This window comes from Morone saxatilis, unplaced genomic scaffold (genome assembly GCF_004916995.1).
Source record: "Morone saxatilis isolate NCDOM2014 unplaced genomic scaffold, NCSU_SB_2.0 Contig10, whole genome shotgun sequence".
Lineage (NCBI taxonomy): Eukaryota > Metazoa > Chordata > Actinopteri > Moronidae > Morone > Morone saxatilis.
The window spans coordinates 10943409-10961420 of NW_023339652.1; the positions used below are offsets into that span (position 1 = coordinate 10943409).

The 18012-nt window shown below is 40.4% G+C and overlaps 1 protein-coding gene across 1 annotated transcript; it reads right to left on the reverse strand.

Moving 5' to 3' along the window:
* Positions 1-305: 305 nt before the first annotated feature.
* Positions 306-17085, reverse strand: nrcama (neuronal cell adhesion molecule a). The gene is made up of 30 exons (XM_035679276.1): positions 16911-17085; positions 16358-16375; positions 15872-15977; positions 15229-15422; positions 14867-14989; positions 14522-14692; positions 12949-13060; positions 12587-12771; positions 12123-12254; positions 11759-11902; positions 11531-11642; positions 11219-11385; positions 10889-11036; positions 10662-10786; positions 10402-10431; positions 9576-9677; positions 8993-9190; positions 8828-8898; positions 8434-8659; positions 7970-8085; positions 6467-6674; positions 5699-5821; positions 5385-5561; positions 5104-5136; positions 4381-4446; positions 3646-3768; positions 3343-3498; positions 2762-2893; positions 2599-2677; positions 306-1074 (listed from the first exon to the last, which is right to left on the reverse strand). The coding sequence occupies exons 1-30, from the start codon at positions 17002-17004 to the stop codon at positions 840-842; spliced, it is 3906 nt and encodes a 1301-aa protein (XP_035535169.1). The 5' UTR covers positions 17005-17085; the 3' UTR covers positions 306-839.
* Positions 17086-18012: the final 927 nt, after the last annotated feature.

The window sequence follows — 18012 nt, forward strand, 5'->3', positions numbered from 1 at the left end:
AGCTTCTACTTTGAGTCACACATTTCACAGCAGTGTCCATAAAGACACTGCTGCCATTTTTTCTATATATCATACGCCACTGAACACTTTGACTGAAAAACAAACAAAACAAAAAAAAAACACAATAAAAGAGGCATAATCCAGTCACTAGTAGGCGTGCACCATATACAGTCTCACACAGCTCACCTCTGCAACAACTGACACGAGGATGGTAAAATGCTTAATAGAATCATGATTTACTCCATGCAGGTGTTCATGAGTGTGATTCAATGCATATTTGCCTGCCTGCGGGTTGTGTACTGTACTTTGATAAAATATATATTTGGATACATCATGTTTAGTATGTTTGCAAAGGAGATCAAATGCCACTAACACACACACACACACACGCACGCACGCACGCACGCACACGCACACACACGTGGCCACTTCTGCTCAGTCTGAGTGGTACAACTCTTCTGGTACATTCCTTCTGCTTTTCTATATTGCTTCCTCTCTCCTTCTCAGAGTCCTTGCATCCCTCGTTTCACACCTTCTTTCAATGCTCGATGGGGCGCGGCGGGGTTCGGTCATTTGCCATGTTGAGTGTGTGTTGATCAGAGGAGGTCACAGTGTGACAGGGGCTGGCGGGTGTGGAGATGAGGGCGTTATCAGCAGTCTTGGTGACAGGCAGCCATGGGGATGGCCACCGAAGTGACAGCCACCATGGTGAGAGTAGGTGTCCACGACGACTGTCACCTTAGCAAGTGTCACCGCAGAGACAGTCCCCATGGTCACATTTGCCAGGGTGACAAGGCGTGGGCCATAGCAACCATCGCAGCCAGGCCGCGGCCCCTTTGTTAGACAAACGAGTTCATGGCGTTGACGGGCGATGGGGCCTCAGAACTCTCGTTGCCTTCGTGCGTGTCTTTCTCTTTCTTGCCGCTGTACTGGCCGATGAAGGAGCCGTCCTCATTGAACTGTCCGTCCCCGCCCTCCCCGTAGTCCACCAGGCTGTCGTCGCTCTCGTCACGGCGCACCGTCCCATTGGACGGCGTCCGACTGCCCTTCAGCGGCTTGTGGTCCTCTGTGTCACTATAACAGGGTAGGGAAAGGTTGGAAGGAAGGTTATTGAGAAAACAATTTAGGCAGTTTATTGAACTTTTTCTGCAGTGGTCAGAAACCATGGTGCCACAGAGGACAGGCTATTATCCAAGCATTAGCATTTTACATGAGTAGTCTGGCTTTTCCACCATACAAAGGCCACATATAATAAACACATATATTGCTGTTGTGTTTTGTACACAGTTTGGGCTCAAGTGTAGCACAAATGTTCTTGTAGGGCCCCTGTGCCATAGGCCAACAGGTACACAACTGCTTACTAAAGTGTTATTATAATGCACAACGGCCAAACAATGGAATGTCTAAAACATAGCTATAGCATTGTATAGTATTATCTATAGTGTTAGTGCTGTTTTAAGCCTGGGTGCAGTTTTAGGGTTAGTGACCACTGCTAAAGGGGATTTTGCAAATGCGTGCTGTTCAGTCTCTTGCAATACCTTTATGTACAATATTTGGAATAAAATCAACCAATATGCTTTCAGTTTACATGCAATAATCAAAAATGCACCCCCCCCCCCCAAAGATACCGGTTACCATCTGTCAGTATGTTCATTTGGTCTAAAAACCGTCCAATTCCTGTTAATACTATGCAAGCTCTACAATCTCATACATTTCGACTCCATTTTCAAGCTCAATGCATTTGCATCTTAAAAATTAAATGAAGCTATAGAAATAGAAGCAGTACTTTTAAATGTTAAATTTTAGTGTTAATGTCATGACTGTGGTTATGGTTTTGACTATGCCAGTGAGAATGATGACATAGTAAAACCAGATCAGTTGATGTGCTTTCTCCTTGCTTTTAGTTGCACCAAAGTCAGAAACATTGCTTGCATGCATGGCGTTTTTATGCCACATCTCGTCTTACCTCTCCATAGACCTAAACTCGCAAAAAAACAACAAAGATAAGAATGGAAGGACATATGAAAAGCAATTCATGAGCCACAATGAGTGTCTTTTATGCACTTTAGACACAGACATGACAAAGCATGCATATGGAAACATTTAAAGCACAATGATATCCATATTAAGTTATTACATAGTTCATTCAAAGCAACTACTTTATACCAACTTGTAGGCCTCCAAAATCCTGAGTAGCCTTCTAGATTTTATAGAATTCTAGATATTCCTACAAAAATGTGGAAATGTGATGGAAAACTGTCAAATGTGATGGAATTTGTTTTACAATCTTTTTGAGAACAGTTACAAAGTGACTTAGCCAGAGATTAGATTACTTGTTATGCATTATATAAAGCTGTTGATTAGATGGCCAGTGTGCAGGTGAGTTGGTCATTATAAGAATCAACAGTAGTGCAGATCTTTTCCTTGCCTCTATGGAGTGTTTGGTAATGAAGTCTGGTGGGGAGAGTGTCTCTGCAGCCTGGTAAAATGTTCTACATACAAACAGGCAAGTCAGGACACAATGAATGAAAAAAGAAATCTTACACACACTAATGTATGGTGTGGTCCTATCTTAGCCTTTACTGTCTGTTCTCTCACCTGTACTCTCCAAACGTCCCATCATCCTCCTTCATGGGCTGGATCTCGGGGTCTTGGTGAGCATCTTCTTTCTCTTTCACTGAAGATTACACAGTTTATTTCCTCAATATTTCATCCACACATGTCAATACACTTAAAATTACAGTGAAAATGTGCACATTACCAGGGTATTTGCCACCCTTGTTCCTCTTGATGAAGCACACTATGAGTAGGACCAAGATGAGAAGAGCAATGGCACACATCAGTCCAATAAACCATCCCTGGGTGGCAATGTCAACCTGCCGGCTGGGTACAGCTGAACACACAGATAGTGAGGAAAGATGAGACAAATTGTAAGCAATAGCTGTCAAGTCAAATCTCAATCCAAGTTGCTAAAAAAAGAGTGTAGTCTGTTTTCTTCATGCTGAGCAACACTGAGATTGAAAGATGCTGTAAACACAAATGACATTTTAAAATGGGTTAATATGAAATGATGAGCCGCTGTAAACATGACAAAAACAAACAAAAGCCACAACAGTAAAATAATGGACCTCTTAGTAATGGTTTTAATTGACATGCATTAGACCAACTTGATGGCGACATGCTGGTACACTAACTAGCAAACTAACTACCGTACATTCACATCTGAATGTAGCATCGTATGTCTGATAATGAGTAAGTGCTTAAACAGAGAGGGGATGAGAAAATGACACGGGCAAAATTAAACAACACAAAGACCATCTATCCTGAGGCATGCCGCCTCACCTGGCACCGCAACCAACACTTCCCCAGTGCTGTGGACAGTCGGGTCGGCCGGGTCTCTAGCTACCACGCGCACTCTATAGGACGTCCCCGGCTTTAAACCTTTTATCATATGCCAGTGTGAACCGTTAACCAACTCCTTTTTCCAGTCCTCTTTACCTAGAATTGGTGTAGTGGATGGAGAGGAATTAGATTCAGGGACCTATTTTCAGGGACAGTATTTATGATCAGACTGATTCAATTACAGAAAGCCAATCACTGCATGCACTGTTTTAAGATGACTGCAAATACAAAGTGAAGCCTTACTGTTTTCTACAATATATTCCACATATACATTCTTATGGTGTCCAAAGTAATCCCAACTGATCACTGCACCGTCCTCCGACACAGATGTGTTAACTGTGCCAAACGCAGGGCCTATAGGTGCCACTGAGCACACAAGAGAGAAAAAAAATAAAAATCAAGGGCTTTAATTCAAAAGTCACCTTCCCAACTCCTTAAAATACCTTAATATGAAATAACCTTTGAAATAATGATAGGCAGCTTAAGTACAGGAGTAAAAATAACATTCTAAAGAAATAATCATACAATATTCCAGTCTTCAGGATAAAGCTGGTGCCTACAAATCTACTACATTCAGGTAACATCTGGCTGTTTCTGTCCCACTTAGTATGTTAGTTTTAGAAAAATGTCCCACTATACAATACATGGCAACACTGCTTTTGTAATGTAAAAGAATAGTGTCAGAGTAGTGAATAAAATCCTGCCACCACATAGAAACAGGTTGGTTATATAGTTGCTAAAAATGGTCATCTCAGTGAGGACTTTATTAGTCTTTTAAAAGAAATCAAACGAGTCAGTTAGGTGAGAGAAAAATAGACATCTACTTTACTGAACTTTTAAAAAGTTGATTAAAGCCAATAATTAAACTATTATTTGAAAAGAACCAACTCCTTTGCTGAGATTGACCATTTTTTGCAAGGCAGAGCAATATGTGCAGATATTTGGGATAGAAGGGGGACACAGGGAGTGCACTTGTACCCTTGTGAAACGGGGGAGGCGGAGACTGAGTGATGGGGGAGGTTGGGTGAGGGGGCTCTGTGGGGCCTGAAAGAACATGGAAAAAGTGAGACAACACATATACACACCACAATAGTCGCCATACAGTAAAAACTGCATAGCCTCCGTTTTACAGAGAAAGTTGCATGCCGAGTAAAAACACGTTGCAACACCTCTCAATCCTGAGATTCTGAGTTAAGTTCAGAGTCAATAAATTGACCAACTCTGAATCACAGCACTACGGCACACAGTATTTAAATAAAATTCTAGTTACGTACATACACAATCCATAAGTTTATCAGTAGCTATATATAAACTGTGTTAGTACTGGACTGAAACATACGCATTCACAAGCATCATGCTCGAGGCTTCAAATGAAAATATGTTCATTTGAAGAAAGCAAATACAAGGATGTAAATACTGCAAGCACAGCTAATTTACGAAACCAGATATTTTAAACTATGTTGCAATAAGAGTAACCTATTCTCTCAAAACAGGACACAAGCATGGTTGCTTGCAGATGCCATGGAAGTCTGTCACACTTAAACCCTATTTATTTACACAGGAAGTTTTCAGACATGCTAACTTAGTAACATGCAGGGACAATTATACAAAAGGCAACATCTAAGCTAAGCTCTTTTTCTGTTTCTAATATCTGATGGTAAGGATAACATGCAGGTGCTTCCAGTGGCAAACTTGGGTTACCTTTGCCCGCCTCTACAGTGGGCTGAGTACGCACTTCAGAAAGAAGAAAAAAAGAGAAAGAGATAGAGGGGGTGTAAGGTGTGGAATGCAGTAGGAGCTCATGGTTGTACTTTTAAACTCACAGGAATCCCCAATATCTTTCAGGTCACTGGGATTCTGACCCTTGCCCTCCACATTCTGTTGGCTTAAATGCCACCGATATAGGACTTTGACCTTTTCTTCCTATTGTCCATGTAATTTGCTACAGATGAAGCTAAATGGCTACCGTTTAAATAACTCACTTGTGTCCATGGCTGTGAAGGACTCCTCTGTGATGGTGGGGCCAGAGCCCTTGATTGTCTTTGCATTTAAAGTAAACCTGTAGAGCATGCTGGAATTCAGGTTGTCCAAGGTAAAGGTGGTCTCATTGGCTAGGAAGTTCTTGACCTTAACTGGTCCCAGTTCATTGGTGTTGTTGACTGCAGTGATACAGAGAAAGGGTGAATAAGTTAAAAGAAGAAAAGGCTGATGTTAGAAATGTACAATCCATTGCACAATACTGCATAATACTGCATAGAACACAACAGGCAGTGTGTCAGGCAGCTGGTAAGTCTACCTGGTTGGTATTTCAGTATGTATCCAGCAAGACGTCCATTGTTTTTCATTGGTGGGCCCCATTCAAGAGTGAGAGAGTCCAAACCAGGGTTTATGACATTCAGAAAAGCAGGAGGCCCTGGGACTGAAAACAAAAACCCACAACCACAGTCAGGATCAGAACGTTGCACAGAACCCATTCAAGGGACGTTTATATATAGTATATTATTTTTATTCAAATTTCTAAATGCTTTGGGAATATTGTCAATGATGCATTCATGCACTCACTGTATTTTTGTAATTCTATATATTTTATTAGCATAAGATAGTGGCTATGGAGCAGAACACGGACTGTATGAGCGTTAGGCCATTTTGTTGCTAGGGTGTTCCATAAGGTTTCAAGGGTGGAACATGATGGGTTGCAAGGGCGTAGCTATAAGTTTGTTGGGTTGTTTTCATGGATGCTCTGGGTTGTTGCTGGGATAGATTGGGGGTTGTTATGGTGAATTTGATAGTAGTCGTAACAGCAGATGTAGTATTCGTAGTAAGTATCAACAAATAGAGGCTGATGTAGTGCAATCAAATTCAAAGTGATGACCTAATTAATATTTGAAAGTACTTTTCCCAAGAATTTTCCAAAGACTTCCAAAACTAAGCCGGGGGGTTATTCTGGCAGAAGAATTACATGAAAAGTGACATGGTGACCTTTAACAGAAAATCATCCATTGTCTATATGCATGATGCTGGGGCCAGTAGAACTACCATGTCAGCCAACGTTAGCTATACACACCTCCCTCAGGTGTCTCGAACCTCTTGCTGGGGCTAGGAGGCCCTTCTCCTTTGTTATTAAGGACCCTGATGGAGAGGTTGTAGAGACTGTAAGGCTCGAGGCCTGGCAGACGTCCCTCACTACGATTCCCACTAAATGTCAAAACCTGCTCCTGCTGCTCCGTCTCCACTTCTGTCTCATGCAAGCCGCGCTCGCGGCGGTAGTATACCTGGAGGAAAGACACCAGAAGTTAATACTTACATTAGTCTGATGTGCACAATAAATCTGTTTTTCTCTCATCACCATGGTGAGGGTACCATGCACACATGCAGATAGGCTTATGATGAAAAGCTTGGCTTGAGAGAGCCTTTCAAACAGAACCTGTTTCATAATGTCAACCTACACAGTGTGATTAGATTAATTCAAGCTTGTAAAAAAAGACAAGACAACATGTAAAATAAAAGACGAAAATGAATGTACATGACATCCAACATGCCATTAAACAAATTTGAATGAACAAATAAGACATTTTACAGCAAGAGACTAAGATTTTTTTAAAGTTATCTTGCTACTTGTACAAGTCATATTGTGGCGGTACTGATTTCCCAAGTCTCAACTCAAAGAAAAGGAGCCTAAGAATTAGGTCCCAACAGCAAAATGAAAAAAAAAAACACTTGGACTTTATTTAACAGTGAAATAATGCCTCTCCAATAAAAGGTAAAAAATAAAATAATGGGCAGCTGGTTTAATAAAAACAAAACCATAAACAAATAAACCTACAGGCAGCAGGTAATTGAGTGGCAAGGAACTCTTGCAAATTAGACCAGACTGTGCTGCTATAGGCACTAACAACACAACATTCTCTCTGGGTTTAGTAACAATTCTAACACTTTAAGGCAACAAGAGAGACAGCAAAGAAATCTCAGGGGGTCCTAAAAAACAGAGTTTTGGGCTGACTATGTATCAAAGTGTGAGTGCTGCTCTGAATGCAGAAAGGGTCAGAATGCCCCTGGGTGAGCAGTTCCACATCTCTTATGCCTTCAGGAATGGGCGTCGTCGTCACATCCGGATTGGCCGAGAGGGGAACCACCAAGCTGCTCTCCATGAATGAATGAATGAATGAGGGACTGCTACAACATAATAGTGTCCACATGGTGGAAACACTTTAATCAACATTCAAGTTGGTGGACTTCAATACATGGATTTCTGGGGGTCTGTTTCATTTCTTAAATGTCATTTACATGACTTATATGATGAAAGCAAATGGTTGAAGTGCCTCTTTGACTATGAAGCTATAACCACGGATCAAACTTATTAGCTTTTTCAGTGCATTTAGAAGCACATTATGAAGTAATAGTGTACAGATATTTAAGAGTTATAAAGGCTTGAGCTGTACATTTTAAGTAGGCAATAACTTGCATACTGCAAGTATGTAAAGTGATACATTTGATACATTCTGCCATTTCTCTCTGATTTCTGTCTTCACAGTACGGCAGTAAACGCTAGTCATTTATGAAAGAATACCTTGTATCCCTGTAGTTTCCCTCTGACAGAGGGTAAAGATACTGGCTCCCAGTGTACTTCTGCAAGTGTGCTGTTGTGAACCATGATCTGCACACTATCAGGAGCAGATGAAGGCACTGCAGAGCAATGAGAGAGAGAAAAACAGTTAAAATATAGTGTCAAGTCACCACAGTAATGGAGTACTACATTTGTCTTCCAAAAGAAATTATGACAACGACTTTTGTCATGATGTCAAGTTTATGAAAAGTGTGTTAAAATAATCAAATTCAGTGGTCAAAAGTGGTAATTGTGAACTTTCAATCACTCCCCTGAGAAGTGGCATGGCAAGTGGCCTTTATGTCGACTGACTCTCAAAAATATTTTAATATTCACAATGAATCTGTGAAGCTGTGACCAATGATGGCTAAATAAATGCTGTAAAACTTTTTGAACCCTAAAAAGTAAAAGATAATCAGTTCACTCACAGTCCTCTCCTGAGTATCCAATCACTGCTCCAGGCTCTGGCCCATAGCCATAATCATTCAAAGCTTGAACCTTGATCTCATAGGGCACATAGGTTGGAGTTCCAGACACAACAATCTGGGAAACGTTGGCCACAGTCCTTTCAATCCAATCCTCATCTGAGTCTTTCTGTCTCCACTGTACTTTGTACTGCAGACTGGGCCCATTAGACTGAAATCCTGTCAGTGGCTGTACAGAGAATATTTATTTTTTCAGATGCTGAAAAACGACACATATTAAAAATATATACATACATATAGTGGTGAAATGTTTGCCAAGCCTTTAATTACACTGCATTAACTAGAGTTAAGTTTACATTCAGCAAGTTATTTCTGATGTAACAAAATTATAGCTTACTGTCCAGGAGATAACTAAGTTGCCAGGCTCTATTCCTACTCCTTGAACATCTGATGGATTTTCATCAGGAGCTGGGAAAACCAAAAAATGACGGTTCAATCATGCATGTCTTTTTTTAACATTTTACATATTGTAAAAGGTTTTTTTTCTGGAGGTTTTTATTACCTGCAGGGTTTGTTCTGTATTGGCTCGAGGGCAGGCTAGGGTCGCTGTAGCCAACATGATTCTTGGCTAGGACTCTGAAGGAGTAGTAGACGTATGGAGAGAGGTTTAACTGTGCGGTAGTGCCAGTACCATCAACCTCTGTCAGGTTGATCCAAACTCCTGGCTGGTGGAGCAGATCCTCATATTGAATCAGAAACTCTGGGGAAGAAAAAAAAAAACATTCACAGAGTTTTGTGAATGTTTTTGTCGAAAGCAGCCACTGTGTCAAAGGAACAGGACAGAAAAACATTTCTTTCTGATGATGATTTCTAATAGGTTAAGTAAAGTGTGTATATTTAGCCATGATAATTCATTGCTCATCATGCCAACTATCAAGTTCTTGTTTTGTTTATTTCCCCCAAACCACATTTGCTAATTTAAGAAACCTAAACTATATCTGTATCTGAATTAACAACATTTAAAGGTTGAAATTCATTGACTATAGTGTCTAAGTTCAAGTGTGGCAGTGGAAAAGTGTAGTATAGTGTAGTTCAATAAACTTGCTGCCAAACAACTAAAGCAGCAACATTATAACATTTCATACTCTCGGTGGGACTGTTGTGTTCATCTCCAGGGATCCAGGTGAGCTGAACGCTCCTCTCTGTCTGGTCAGTCAGTTCCAGGTCAGTTGGAGGGTCAGGTTTCTCTGCAAACGCAACAAGCAGACCAGGACCACAGAACAATGAAAACTCTCTCTGCTATTGATTACAGCTAGTCCTTGCTACTAGTTAGACTGAAAAGTTGACTCTGATGCATACCGTAGCTTTAGATCTAATTAAGGTCAAAAATGTGTAATTGAACAGTTTTCTGATGAAAATGCCCATGGAACACAAATAAACTAACAAAGAGTTGAAAGTGCTTTGAAACTACTGTGGACAAACATATCACTGCCGAATGTTCAATTAACATTATTTCTTCGTATTTAGTTATTTGTCAAGAATACCTTGTTTCTTATGGTCGTATTAAAAAAGTGTAACATTATTTCATGCAATTAAACATGTTAAAACCATGCACACCCACACAGGTGTTTTCCCTTCTGACTGATTAGACCTCTGCAATCAATTACAGTCTGCACATGCCCACAAAGACCTGAGAAGAGATTTAATCAGGCAGGGTAAGTGAAAACATCTGTGTGGGTGAAGCATAGGTACACAGATGCTGTGCATTTCACAATGAAATAAAACTTTTAAAATTGTAAAATGCATACCTCATGTTACATAAAAATAAATTCATATCAAATTGTACAATATGAAATAAAGCAAAAAACAATCAACATAAAATTAAATAAAAATACGGTGAAATGGATGCTGCCGGTTTTACAAAAAGGACTGAAGGAGGCTACAAAATCCTAATCTATGGACATCGTTTACCGTAGACAATAGCTGGAGTAGGTGTAGCCTCTGAGACAGCGAGAAGCAAAAGTAAAGTACAAGAAGAGATAGATGTTAGTGACAGATATTAGAAACACATTTACACAATACCGTGTAATGTGACACTAAATTAGATTAGAACTCACACTCACTGTTGCTGAAGTTTGATAAAGATTTTTTTCAAATCAATAAAACAACGTCCGACATCTGACATCCTGCTGAGTGCAGACACTTGAATGCATGTTCAACTGTGAACGTACCTACGACAGTCAGCATGGCACTGGCTGAGTCCTGGTCCAAGGTGGTGTTCATGATGCAGGTGTAGGTGCCCTCATCTCCATCTGTCACGTCTTTGATGATCAGACTTTCCATGTCCACCACAAACCTGATAACAGAGTATCACAGAGTGATAATGCATTTTTCCTTTCTCTGAGCTTGCATAGAAGTGTTAAAATGAATTAATCTCTGAGTCTCAAGGTCATTGTACCTCTCATCATCGGGCAGCTCTCCATTGTCTTTGAGCCAAGTCATGGTGGGAATGAGGGATGGGTCGTGTTTGACTTTACACTCGAATGCGGCACTCATTCCTCTCTGCACCACCTTGTACTCTGGCTGTTTCAGGATACGGGTGGGCTCTGGAAGATGGAGACAATAAGTTAATAGTAAAAAATAATACAGCTTGATGGCCGCATGACCTAATGGCTATTGAGGTCTAAAATATCATCTCTTTATGAGCTATAGTAGTATTTTTGACAGGCTAAAAGTTAAACCACCAGTCTCACTATATTAGTATAGTTGTGACTGGTCCATATCTGACCTTTAACCTCCAGGTAGACATGATTCTCTTTGATCCCCAGGTTGTTGGTGGCAATGCAGGTGTACTTTCCACTGTTCAGAGGCTGGGCCACATGGATCTCCAATGTACCATTCTCATGGATCACATAAGGGTCACCATTCTTAACGCTGGTCTGACTGTCTTTGAACCTACATTGAAACAGAAAACATGGGTTTAGTATTTAATGGTGTTGTGCAGCAAAATCCATAAGGAAATGGCTAAAAAGTATTTTTTTCAACAAGGTTTTTAAATGTAATTATTCCAAATAAAAGTCACAGAAAACCTCAATCTTACCATGTGATGGTTGGTATTGGTGAGCCAAAGGAGGCGCAGTGAAGTAATGCAGGATTGTTGGTGATGACCTGGTATACTCGGTTGGGTGGAGTGAGCACCCTTGGAGGCTCAGCTAAGGGAAGAATCACAATATTATCTAAATCAGCACTCACACACTGGCCTGTATATCCAAATTTTCCAATTAAATTTTGTTTACAGTTGCAGCAAAACAGATTAAGTGTAACTCACCGAGAACATTGACAAAAGCATTTGCCAGCAGGTACCCAAATTCATTGGATGCATTACACTGGTAGACAGCACTGGAGCCTGACTTCACGTTGCTAAGAATCACAGTGTCGCCATCCACCTTCCGACCAGGGTCCTCCGGTGCATCTATTATAAGACGAGAGACAGGATATATTGTATACCTATCGTTTTTCCGACACAAGTTCTCCATCTTTGCATTTTATTTTTGTGTTTGTAGAGATCAGCAGATATGTGTGAAACTATAACATACTATAAAGTGGAAAAAAATACTGCTTGGTCAATTCTCACTACAATTCTGCTGCTGTAGTATATTCTGTTTTTGCAAGCACAGTCTCATTTTACTTACTCTCTATAGGGACTCCATTGACAAACCAGGTGATCTTCGGTTTGGGTTCTCCATTGACTCGACAAGTGAGGATGCCAGTCTCATTCGGGGCGAGGATCAGGTTCCTGGGAGCGCTGACCCAGAAAGGAGCCGCTGTGGATGATAAACAGAAATAAAGAAGACAGAGTTAGATTTTTCAGAGAATTACTTTACTAAGCCATTTGATACATAATGTTTAGGGATGCAGAAATATTTGCATCCATTCTGAATGTAAAATTAAAACATGTCAGTTAAAGGTGACTCAATTCTGAATTCAATTATATTTATATCAACATTGAATCTAATCACTCCTGTGACTCCCTACAATTAGTTTACTTTCCAATTCCAAAACTACAGGCTACAACCCAATTCTGATGTAACAATATAATTAAATTACAGTGCATCATTAGAGTGAAACAAGAAAATAAGCAGGTTAAACTGTATACCTTTGACAGTGACCTTGATGACGTGGTGTGCAGTGCCAAGTTTGTTTGTGGCTGCACAGCGGTAGTCCCCTGCATCAGCTTCATTCACATCCGAAATCTTGAGTGTTTTCTGAAAGTTTTGAAAGGACGTCCTACTGCCCGTCAGCTCTCCTCCATCTTTCTGCCAGGAGATCTCTGGAGTGGGCCTGTCATAGTGGCAATTACAACAAGATGTTTCTTTTTGTGCTATTTCTGCATTGTGTTTTCTGTGCCATCAAATACTTGTTTAATGAATACCCTGACAGTTTCTTATTAAGAACATTCTTGTATAATACAACTTCCATGTAGATTATAGATACAAGTTACAGCAGATGTCTACTTACAAGCCCTCAGCAATGCATTCCAGCTCCAGAATCTCCCCTCTCAGAACCATCTTGTTGCTGGTGGTGCCCAGAGGCATCATGAAACCGGGGCGATGCTCCCCCTCTGGGCTGTCTGAACACAAGAGGGCATACGATCAAATCAGACCCAGAGACATTAGATTTGAAGGTTTCTCTTACCACAATGTTACCCCCCAAATGAGTTAGGTGACACCATGAGTTTAGAGGGCCAATTATATTCTCATGGAGTAGGTGGTAGAAAGAGTCACATTGTGATTTGGCATGAAGTCCATTAAAGGGATAGTGAATGAGTGATGATTTAATACAATGTAACAGCAGTTTTCTTCTTAAAACCTCATCATATACGAGCAGAATCTCAGAATCAGAGAGCAAGAGGAAGTGGAGGAGTAGATGTCAGTTCGTTGCTATGGCAACACAGGGGTTCTTGGCAAAAAGCCACCCCACAGCTTTACACATCCCTCAAGTTTTTAATGGAAGCATCTAGACTTCTTTGAACAAGGTCAGCAATGCCATGTTAGAATAATAATGTGTTGTATCATGCTTCATATGGGGTCATAGTGGATAATCACTGAGGGTGCGCTTGATTGCGCAGATCATGACATCAGTCTGAATTGCATATGCATATTTATGATTCCAGGAGAGATGCTGACATTTAATGTTGTGCATGCTCAGTCTTAAACCATCTTAGGCTTTATGGTATTAGCATACAAAGACAATCATGGTTATTGATATTTTGCCATGTAATAAGTATCATGCATTATAGTCAGGTCATTTTTATTTATATTGACAAAAATCCCTCTCTATCCTTAGACCCTCAAGTTGCATAAGTAAATACGCCACAAAAAGACTGACAAGATAATAATGTTGAGTTTGTTAATAAAGTCACCAAGGAAGGGACTGAGGCAACAATTAAAGGTTTTATGTTGGGTATGGTTAGGTCAGGGAGTAAAAACAGGGCTGGGTTTACACGGAGGGGGCTGAATGGGAATAAACCAGCAGCACTCACCACTATAGAAATCAGTGATATTGTATAAAGCAGCCACAGTCTCATTCATTGTTTCCACTGTAATATAACAGAAAAGCATAAGCATGCAAAACTAGGAAAGAAAACCGGAAATGCTTTACTTTACAATGGCTTTTTTTCCCAGTGTATCAACCAATGCATTAGCTTGTGGAAAATGCATTGTGAGTACAGAATAATATCGTGTTGCTGCAAAAACTCACACATACTGACACATTATCGGAATAACAGTTACATGATTGTGACACTGAGATATGGCCATTGTAAAATCAAATGTTGCTAGAAGCCCTTTAAGCTCAGAAAAGGTAGAATACAGGAAGAACGGCAAAAAAATCATCAAGGCTAAGACAGATTTGCATAAGCAGCATATGGTGTTTAAACAGGAGCAACACAAGATCTCATTGATCATACAATGTAGTGAAAACATCTAGAAATGCAAGAAAGAAAATTAAAAGTGACTGTAAAAGGGGAGAAAATCATGGTTTAACCAGATACAATTTAAATCCTGGAAGATCATTGATTGTCCTGACTTACTGTCCAGCACGGTGACTGAGATAGGCTGTTTCTGCTGGATGGTTTGAGTGTGAGGGAAGCGGGCATAACAGATGTAGTCAGGCCTGCTGTCTTCTGGGAGAACATTTGAAAAGTACAAGTCCCCATTCAGAGCCTGGGACACTCGTTTATCCAGCGGTAACCTCTGGAAATCTGAAGGACAGGGAGAAAAACATGTCAACATCAGTAAATGGTTTCTGGGGGTCCATCAGGACTATATTCCATCAATTATCTCCTTCTGTGTTTGTCTGGCATTGCTCTTTTGAATGTGAAATGCTTATGTCCTTGTACAATGTGTGCAGATGTGTATATATGCAAATGACTCACTGTTATCCATCCAGAAGATGACAGGAGGGGGCAGCCCTGCAGGGGGTCGGCACTGCAGCACTAGGGAGACCCCCATCTGCACCACGATGGCCTCATTTCTCTCCTTCGACCACAAGGGGGACCCTGCGAGTCACATAAACATCAAACAAAGGTACTGCAGGCTTCCATAGCTGCACAGCCATATGGTTGATTGAGCATTTTGAGGATGCTGGAAACTAGGAATCGATTATTTTGTTTGAAGAGTTAAATTCCAACATTAAGTCCAACATTAAGTATAAAACATAACTTATACTGTAGTTGAGGCTAAAGTCTTTAGAATCTTTTGGGAAAAAACAACATAAATAATGTAATTGAAGTCTTACTGGACTGTCTGATGACAATACTGTTTGCTACAGCTGTGCCGTGCTCGTTGTGTGCTGTGCACTGGTATGTTCCTTCATAAGCCTCAGCCTTTTCCCCGCTGATGTCAATGACCAGAGTTCCTGAACCGGGCTTCATCAGGACTTTGGGGTCTTTTTCTACATCAAAGTGGGTCCCGTTTCTTGTCCATGAAAAGCTAGAATCAATGACAAAAACAATTATCACTGTATTGTAAAACACACAGCATATTCAAATAATCAAGATGCATTGTGGTCCGTTCATGCTGACTGATTTGAATCACATGATTTCATTGTGGGGAGTTTGGCAGGTTCTAAATAATTTGACTCAGAGGCTGGTGGCAAATCTAAACTGTGTATAATTCACTCTGTCAGGTGTGTTTCTCAAGTGGTCTCCATGACAACAGTTGCTATGGTGATTCATATTTCCACACCACTCCAGGTTAAGCTGCCCTCAGAAACAGATGTATGATTTCACATAGAGAACCATAAAGCTAAATGTAAATGAGTACCTTACCTTACCTAGACCACGTCATTATTTCATGATTTTTTGTCCTTCAAACTTTTTGTCTGTTGCACATGTTCTGATAAACAAGCATCGATGTGGTTGGAGGAGCGATCGCCTCACCTGGGATGAGGCTTCCCCTTGGCCTCACAGTGGATGACAATGTTCTCCCGCGGATCAAAGATGTAATCCTTTGGGGACTGTAGCGTTATAGTGGGGGGTTGGGGTACTGGAGAAACATGAATAGAAGCAAAGGTTCAGATACATATAATGACATGTAAACATAGCACCCTGGGACTTATAGAATCAAGGATATGCAAGCAACATGCAGCAAGCATTCAGTTAAACTTGACAATCAAGTGTAACACCATCTGGAGCTGCAAAACAAAGGGACAACAAGTATCTAATCTCATAAGAACTTACAGTTCCATGAACTGGCAGTAAACCAAGCGCCACTCCAAAACAAGCAAGTCACTTCACACAGTAACAGCGTTGAGATAACTGCATGCACATCTAACATTGCTAGAATCCACACAAAAGCAAGTCTCAATAAATTTTAACAGCAAAAACTCAACACTAGAAGTCACAGCAGTGTTTGTGGCAACTTACATCCTTCCAGTACTTTAGCTTTTTGTCCACCATGACACGCCGTACCACAGTGATAGAATATTGAGGAAAGGTGTTAGTTTTTGCAAAGGAGTAAACCACAGGTTCAGGTGAAATAGTCGCACGTTCAAGTACTTTTAAGCATCATATTGAGCCTGCTTATGATTTTAGCTTGACTTCTATGGCTTAAGACTAACCAAGCAGGTACAATCAATGCAAGAAAAGTAGTTGAAGACATAATTTCACACAGGATGTGTGATATATAGAAATTGAATTGCATTTCATAACTGAAAACCATTAAATTAATTCCATGCCGAAACATGCAAAGCTGAAACACAAGAAACCAGTAAATGCTGCTCAATCTGCAGCTACTCTAAAGCCCCTTTAGTGGCCCATAGAGGCTGTAATGTTCTTCATTATGTTCCACAATATGAAATAACTTCCATTATAGTTTTCCATTGAGCATGAAGTGCTGATGCAAGCAGAACAGTTGGTTAAAACGTTTTCTAAATGTACTATTTTGGCAATCTGTGATATTGATGAAGACAATACTTACGATCAAGAGGCACTTCCAGCGCTGAGGTCATGTGACTCATGAGTATGAGTAGCACAGCTCCAAAGCCCGGCACCCACTTCCTCTTCCTGTCCATGGTTGGGTGTGTCACGATGAAAACCTTCTGTCGAAATTCAACGACACAGTCAGGGTGGTCAGCAGAGTGACAAAGTGGGGATCCACACTACAAAAAAGAAAAAAGAACTGATTAGTACAATAAAATATACAATTTTAATGGATTTATAGAGACTGCAGTATGAAAAGGGTCTCAGAGTTAAAAGTGCACATGCATTATGAAAGTATCTGCTCCAATAGACATCTAGCCTACATATACAAAGATAAGTCTTAAAATAGTGTAATGTATATAAGATTAATCCATAAAAATGACATACTATTAGTACATAAAAAAGATATACTGTATCTACTATTTAGTCTGAGCCACAATGGAAGGTTTGTTGCTTTTTTCTCTGAAGTTTACTGACATTCTTAAAGCACAACACCCAAACTAGGGTGTATAAGCCAGAGATCACAAGTGTCTTGTCCATTGGATAGCCTGTCATCCTGCCAACGTAAAAGACTTTGGCAGGAGGAAACGTCAAAACAAACTTGATTTCAGTCATTGTAACTTAAACAACTTAAGATTCCTGCACTTGCCAGTCGTATGTACTATGCCTTCTCTGGTAGTCAAGATTCCATCAACAGACACAGTGGATTAATATAAGCAGTTAACATATATAAGATAGTATATGACAGCGTAGAATGTCTTATTGTCTAGAAGACACAGACACACATTTTTAGGCAGTCTTTGTGGAGATATTAGGAGCAAGCTGTGTCCACATTGCATTGTTCTCAAGACAAGAGAGCCACTGATTAATAGAACATCCAACGTGCACCGCTGAGATATACCACGTGTTTGCCTGTAAACATATGGCATGTGAGTGCACTCGGCCAGAACAATCACAGAGCTCTGCTGCAGATATAGCTGCAAAGTAGATTGGCACATGCATGCACAAACGCACCACATTAGTGAAAGCATCCTTGTCAGTGTGTCATATAGTTCAAGTTACACATGAGTGCAGACCCTAAAGCGTTAGCTAGCTTCTGT

Coding starts and splice junctions, on each gene's coding strand:
- nrcama (XM_035679276.1), bottom strand. CDS start 17,004: ATGGACAGGAAGAGGAAGTGGGTGCCGGGCTTTGGAGCTGTGCTACTC. Junction 10,432..10,661: donor TGCCATGCTGACTGTCGTAG/GTACGTTCACAG, acceptor TCGCTGTCTCAG/AGGCTACACCTACTCCAGCT. Junction 2,678..2,761: donor CAAGGGTGGCAAATACCCTG/GTAATGTGCACA, acceptor TGTAATCTTCAG/TGAAAGAGAAAGAAGATGCT.